The sequence below is a fragment of the Gymnoscopelus microlampas genome (genome assembly GCF_963454915.1).
Source record: "Gymnoscopelus microlampas genome assembly, chromosome: 11".
Lineage (NCBI taxonomy): Eukaryota > Metazoa > Chordata > Actinopteri > Myctophiformes > Myctophidae > Gymnoscopelus > Gymnoscopelus microlampas.
In genome coordinates, this window is record NC_139948.1 from 27,477,645 (window position 1) to 27,485,654 (window position 8,010).

General features: G+C 40.6%; 1 protein-coding gene across 1 annotated transcript in view; it reads right to left on the reverse strand.

Annotated features, from left to right (window-relative positions):
* The window catches only part of sox10 (SRY-box transcription factor 10), a 13,223-nt gene extending 7,005 nt beyond the window's left edge, over nucleotides 1-6,218 (reverse strand). The window contains exons 1-2 of the mRNA XM_084071717.1: nucleotides 6,094-6,218; nucleotides 2,595-3,480 (exon numbers count right to left, since the gene is read on the reverse strand). Coding sequence (XP_083927843.1) covers nucleotides 2,595-3,031 — 437 coding nt within the window. The 5' untranslated portion in view covers nucleotides 3,032-3,480; nucleotides 6,094-6,218. The remainder of the gene's footprint in view (nucleotides 1-2,594; nucleotides 3,481-6,093) is intronic.
* Nucleotides 6,219-8,010: the final 1,792 nt, after the last annotated feature.

Here is an 8,010-nt window from a genome sequence, read left to right on the forward strand (position 1 = left end):
TCATCATGTTTCTGGACCAATTAACCAATCGTGCCTGAGCCCAAGGGTCAAGTCTTCATCTAATTAATACACAGTCTTTACAAGGTTAATAAATTAACCCTTTCTGACCTTCTGTTTGGCAAATGAGTGTATGCTGTGGGAGGCAGGATAAAGGATGTGAGTGAGTGTTGGGGTAGAGTGTCAATCACCAGGAGTAAATAGGGATAACTGTAGTTAGCAGTTTAATATATCATGGACAGTATCATGTCAGTATCATGTGACATGATACTGACATGATACTGACCATGATACTGACATGATACTGACCATGATACTGACCATGATACTGACATGATACTGACCATGATACTGACATGATACTGACCATGATACTGACATGATACTGTACTGATACTGACCATGATACTGACCGTGATACTGACCATGATACTGACATGATACTGTACTGACATGATACTGACCATGATACTGACATGATGCTGACCATGCTACTGACCATGATACTGACATGATACTGACCATGATACTGACCGTGATACTGACATGATACTGAACATGATACTGACATGATACTGAACATTATACTACATGATACTGACCATGATACTACATGATACATGATATTGACCATGATACTGTCATGACACTACTGAACATTATACTACTTCATACTGACCATGATACTAGATTATACTGACACATGATACATCATATTGACCATGATATTGACATGATACTGACCATGATACTGACAACACAATACACAATATAAATAAGGCTTATATTTTAATTGGGTGCTGGGCGGTAGCCTGGTAAACCCTCCCTCCAGAAATCTCATTTTAAATGAGATTTCTGGAGGGAGGGTTTACCAGGCTAGCTGGGCGGTAAGGGACCTGGATATTGGATAGGGGGGACTGGCCCAACAAAGATTGAGAAACACTGGTGTAGCTTAGCCTGGGTGCCAGCCTGCTTCGCTACGTTCGGCGGATTTTTTTTTCTCTCTGCGCTTATCAGTGGAATGCCTCCTATCTCCAGGAGGCGGGACACAGCAGCCAAGGTTCGAAACCTACCGTGGCTTCTGATTGGTCTGTGGTGCGGGGCGGGACAAAAAAAACGGTGTGATCGTTTTGATTCGTCATTCGTTTGAACAACATCCAATCAGCAACGACGTTGCCTATAACGTAACATATGTAGTTCCAGTGTAGTTCTACAAGACGAGTCAATCGGGGGCATTCCAGACTGATAAGCGCAGAGAGAAAAAAAATCCGCCGAACGTAGCGAAGCAGGCTGGCACCCAGGCTAGGTGTAGCTACTTGCTTATTGGTTTCACAATACAGCCAATGAAAAGAAATGCCACAGAGAGAAGCAACATGCATCATGCCAAGGTGACTCTAATGTTTACTGTAAGTTATGTTTACTCTGGCTTTATATGTTAAATGCCATAGAAACATTGGTTAAACTAAAGGATTGAATGATATCCATAGCAATAACAATGGTCACGTCCCCCAGCAAAGTAGGTAGATGGAAATAGTGCTTAGGACTATGTATATTATTTTATATCTATGGATTCTTGTTTTACAAAAAAACACATTTAATGCAATATTCGCAATTGTAAAACATCTTTATTATAATTATTATTATTTTATAATTCAAATGACTGACTGGTTCATTATAGGAGTGAGTAAGTAAAGATGACATTCTAGGTGGGGTGAGTGGATAAGTTGTTTGTATGGAGACCTATAGGCCAACACTAGAGTTATGCTACCAGTTGTTGATGGAAAAAAACTTATGTCATTTGTGCTATAATAATCTGAGTCGTAAAACTGAGCTGAGGGGGTTTTAAAAAACACAGTAATTCCCTCTGGAGCCATTTTCTCCAACTAAAGGCCGGAGAATTAAGTGGTCTATGAAATTAGCCTGGATTCAGAAACATGTGACTATGACGCAGTCACCCTTATATGTAATGTGTAGACAACATGCACTCGAAACAAGTGTTTCTGAACTGGTGGACTGGGATCCGAGTGGGTTATGAATTGTTTGACACATTTGCAAACAATATGGAGGAGTGATAAGTTTAGGTTTTGATATAAAGCCACCTGACATCCACTGCTTTAGTACTTTATTTCCACTAGCACTAGCATAAAACAATAAAGGAAGTCTATGCCATCACTCATACCTTTACACTTATATCTAGCAGATTAAAAGATGGAGTCTTCTTAAATAGAAAGGATTCATACACTCTAGGCTATAGGTAGTAAACGCTTCTATAACAAACATTTATTATAACATTTTCCCCATCCTTATTTCTTTAGCTTATACTCACCAAACCATTGGTTTGATCCTGAATATAATTTATTTTTTAAATAATATTTAATCATATTTTAAATATAAAACCAATGAAAGGGTACATGAGTAGGTAGACAGTAAAATGGGACAAGGCTAAACTGATGATGGATCTAATTTGCACTTTTGACTTCTCTTTGTTTAAGTATTTGTGTATGGGGACTGAAATTGAACCCACTATTAGCCTATATCATGGTCCTATCACCCAGATGTAGCAGACTAATTTCTTTGTGGATCTCTGTGGAGCTCACCTCCATAGCTTGCCCAGGGTTTTGCTGAGCTCAGCGTTGTGCAGGTGGGGGTACTGATCAGCCAGTTTCCTCCTCGCTGCCTGTGCCCATACCATGAAGGCGTTCATGGGCCTCTTCACGTGAGGCTTGTTCTTGCTGCCAGTGTTGACCCGCACTGGCATGGGCACGAGAGTCCAGTCATAGCCATTGAGCACCTGGCTTACCGCCTCACGGATGCCGATAGGGAAGCGATCATCAGATTCTTCATCAGATTTGATGGTCGCCGTACCAGATGGTGAATCATCTCCCAAACCCACAAGCTGGGACTGTTGGTTGGGAAGAGGTGAGTCTCCACCACCAGCAGGACCGGAGGAGTGACCTGGTGACAGGGAGTGACTGTCCTCTGAGACCCCTGGACTCAACTCCACTTCTGATAAACTCTGCTCCTCTCCAGACATATTTTGCTCACTCAAAAGACAGAGTTACCAGGTGTGTAGATGGAGTTGATTGCTTATAGAGGATAAACCCTATATGTAACTTGGGCCAATCAATCCCTATGATTGATTGAGAATTGTGATATCTTTCTTACCCTAAAATGAAGGAAACATTTAGATTGGGCTGAAAGTTGGGAGTATGAAGTAGGCTAGTTGATATCTCTTTCAGGTCTCTCTGCTCCGGAGGTCGCCTTTATACTATAAACTGCCAGTCAGTCTCCACTCTCAGCCTCCGTTCCAAAATTCTATTAGGGTTCAACATCAAAGTTATTTCCATCCGGGTTGTGGGTATCATACGCCCAGTGCGCACCTTGGATCCAAGTTTACCTGTTGCTGCTCTTTGATCCAAACCAATTAAACTACTTCCACTGTCCTCTCCTCAGTTTGGCCTGAGATGGTTGTCTGGCAAAGTCCTGAAACAAAACAAAGTGGGCACTTTACATACTAGGCTACAAGAGAAGACGATATATAGCACTTTATGTGGCAAATAGCCACAAGTGGCGAGCTGTGTATAGTCTAAATAAGTTACATGGATGTATGAATGCCTAAGATGGCTTGAGTAATAAGATTGCAAACTTTCTGGTACACTACATCTATGATAAATGGGAATAATTAAAGCAGGCCTACAGGAGTAACAATTTAGGTTAAACCCTATATGAGGCTCCAACGAGCGCGGTGCCACTGTTATTCTAGGGCTCACTCTCGCTAACAAGCTACTGTTTAAGGTTTGGCAGTTATTCCAAGCTCCCCGGAGGGAGAGTGCTGGAATAATATGAGCTTGCACCAGCACAGGCCGTCAATTTATACTCTGTACCTCTTGGATAAACACGGGCTGGCGCTGGAAATATAAACCGCGTGTGGGTGCGTGTCTGTGCGCCTGTGTGAATTAGACACAGCCTGTTTGTTAACGTATAGAGGCCACGTCTATTGGGGACAAAATGTGACGTTGTTTTGCCAATTAAATTAACACCTTGCAGTGACCTTCAAGGTTTAAATCGACCGAACGCGCAGTGAACCTCAACAACATATAGGCTACTTGTTTGTTTTGGAGCTTGGTATCATGTTACTAAAACCACGGAATCTTGCCCGTTATCACCCGCATATAATCGCTTTAAGAGAGAACCTGTCGATTTGAGATGGCTATAAATACACTTAATACAGTCCATGTTATGTGGTCCAGTAACTGTAGAGGGAAAGGAATAGGCTAATGTACACCTTAAAGAGGACGTTTAATTGAAAATGTAGGATGACACGAACAAAGGCCGTGCATGGTTGCCTATTTGTATAATAGGTAAATTCACTTTGAATGAACATAAAATACCATGCTTGATAAATCTTATTCGTAGCCTATTTTGGCAAGTAGGCCTATATGCTACTGTATAGGCTTCACCACCTGTCGCTGAGGTATTCGCTTGCCAGCTGGACTGTCTGTACAGGGCCAATGTGCATATCATCATGTCTCCCTCTATATTGTCTCTTCATATTGCAGAAACACAATGTCCACGAGATGCCTAATATAGCCTAAACTACTGAACGCGACATGTGCGCTTTATTTTCCACCTGGATATGCCCGGTTATATGGACATATTTAGCCTGCCTGACAACGGTTGGCATGCAGGCAAACTTGATTTTATGACAATTATAGCCTGTAACCCTTTTCTGGACACATTTAATAAAATAATAATAATAATAATATTACATTAACGGATTAAGTAGGCCTTAGTGAGATTGGGAGGAAGTGAGAGTGAGAGGAAAACACTACGGTCTGTTCTCTGATTTACAAAGAGGAGTTGCATGCCAATTTGAGTGCATGAACAAACTATCTATTATAGTCTATCAGTATAGGCCTACCATACATTACATAAATTGTTTTGGGGAAAAAATCTGTCAAAATGTGTTTAATTTCTGTTTAATTTTCCTCATCAACTGCATTTGCTGTGACATTACAATTAATTTTGACGGGGAACTCGTTCTCATCGATAACTTGGCCTTATTTTGCGTGTTTTAATCCAATTACTTTTACAATAGCTAGTTAACATTAGCTGCTAATATGGTGTTGTGTTATGTTATCTAGGCACTCCCGATAGTCCCAAATGAATAGCCAATCAATCCAAATTAAATTAGAGAATGGAAATACAAAAATAATCTCATGCATAAGCAGTCAAGGCAAGCAGGTTAAGACACATTATGCACTTCTTTTCAAAAATCCAGTTCCAGTCGAAACTTGCTTAAATTATAGTAGGTATAGGTAAAATTACAATATTGACAATATGAAAATAAAAACACATCATTCAACTGAAACCTGCACAAGCAAAGTTGTGTTAAAAAAAAGAATTAAAGGGGGGGGGGGGGGGGCAGCACAAAAATCAGGTGTAAATTTAGACCAGATTTATAGAGGAATGTAGACATGTTATTCTTTCTGCCCCAAACTGATCTGGAAGACTGTCATCAGTCATGAGAGGTGAAAGATGTCCCCAAAATCTATTGGCTAAGCTATACTGTCAAACAATAGCCTATAATTCACAATAATTAGATTAAGAACTATATCATGGCTGATATTCGGCATGCCATAAAATCACCATAATAAGCATATCATTAGACCCTATATGTCTCCAATTTAGAGTTCTTCCAATATAAACACTTTACATCAGTGGTTCTCAACCAGTGGTCCGGGGACCACTAGTGGTCCTTGAGGGGGTTCTAGGTGGTCCCCAGCTAAATGACGGAGAGTTGGTAACCAAATGGACCCTTATAGATCTTTAACTCTTGAGAGTGTAAAATAAAACCAAATGGACCCGTTAAGGGTCAATTTTTCCTATGGTACCACATCAATACAGCATAATATATATACACCATTATCAAATGGTGGTCCGTGGCTCAAATGCCGAATAAATAATGGACCTTGACATAAAAAGGGTTGAAAAACACCGCTTTACACAAACGAAATAGAAATAGAGATTGCTGAATGAGCGCCACGGCAGCAAGCAACAGAGAGGAAAGTATATTTCAAATGCTAAGCGCCTTACTTCAGCAATGAGAAACGACGACAATCCGTGTGTTCCAGGGTTTCCAAAGTGACGCTCCTCTCACTCCCCACTCAGCCCCCTGCTATGAATGCCTGCTCTGTGTCCCAGACCGGGCTTAAAGAGTCCCTTGTATGAGGCAGGGGGAAAAAGTGGGGAAAAAGTCTTAAAGGAACAGCAAAGTTGTGCGGAAGCAATACTCTGTAATCTCTGCGATTGGCTGGTTATTATTTGACTCAGTTTCCTGCGAGGGCGGGATCTCTCTCTCTCTCTCTCTCTCTCTCTCTCTCTCTCTCTCTCTCTCTCTCTCTCTCTCTCTCTCTCTCTCTGATGATGATGATGAGGATGATGTGTAATTTCTAAAGTTAGATTGCTCGGGTCATTCTACATTGGAAGAGAAAACCATTGTGATTAAAAAATATATTCAAATGCCCAATGATGGAATATAAAAACAAACCCATTATGCCTTGGTTTTAAGATTTAGCCTACAGTCATAAACCATAACAGACCTATTATAGCTTGACGATATTGGTCTGCTATACGAGATTTATTTGTGTTTTTTAAACTCTTTCAGTGAATGTGTATCTTTTTACGATTTGTGTTTTGTGATAATTTAGTGATTTTGCATTATCTCCACGATAAACAGTGATGTTGTTTTCCCTATGGATTTTAATAAACTAATCTGGCTGTTTTTCGTTAGAAATTTGAGAGGGGGAGAGAATTCGAACGAAATAGAAAAATATGAAAACATATAGGGCACACACACACACACACACACACACACACACACACACACACACACACACACACACACACACACACACACACACACACACACACACACACACACACACCGCTGTGTGTTTGATATGAAGATATCTATTGGGTAGATCATGCCTGCTGATTTGTGACAAGCTTCTTGACTTGTCACAAATCACATGATAACCAGTCAACGACTCAACGGGCACATCTTTGAACTGTCTGTTTTGTTCCCCATTGAAGTCATGACCAGAAACATGCAGGGTCGAAGGGGGACAGCCCTTTAACCACTTTAACCCTATTCAAAATCTTGATTACATTATTTTTTTTTATCTATAATTTTTTGACAAATCTAAGTATAATGATATATGAGCAAAATAAGGGTGCCAGCCAGGCTGAAACAGGTTAAAACTTTTATACAGGGTTTCGAGTAGAGAAGAAGAGGTCGACCAGCTCGGTCTGGGACTGCTCTGAGCTCTTATACAGTCATGACTCATGTATTTACTTATTGACTTTGTAGTTTGCAATGCTTTCAAAATTATCAAATGATTACGCAAGAAAAAATATATATTTTTTTTTATTAAAAGCAATTATTTAGCCATTACGCACTACGCATGCGGGTAAGCCCAGATGTTTGCATATTTGAGCTGAGCTTATTGATAATGCAACTTGTTAATCGATAAGAACCACCATTCGGCCTAATGATTATGACCATCGTGATTCTGCTTGTCTGTTGTAATATAAGAGAAAATTAGGCCCACTTGACTCTTGGAGAGAGAGATATGCATGAATCCACTGTGTTGGGGAACAGTGCGTTACTTCATCGTTATGTGTGAGTTTTATAATTGCATCAGTGCACACTCACTTATATACACTGATGCACACTCACTTAGATACACAGAGCGCACATTTAAAACCAACCAGCATTTGCAGAAAATATCGAAATGGGAGACGGGAGGGGACATTATGGGCCGAACGGACACAAACACACGCGCTGTTCTTCCCAACAATGACCCCTTGTATCTCCTTCGCGCGACACACTGCCCCCATCCCGAAAAAATCTCCGCTTTTTTCATTATCCATGAATGTTGACTGTGATAAGGCAATCCTAACCATGAGTGCATCTCTCTGTCTGATTCCCTCTCTCTCTCCCTCTCCCTT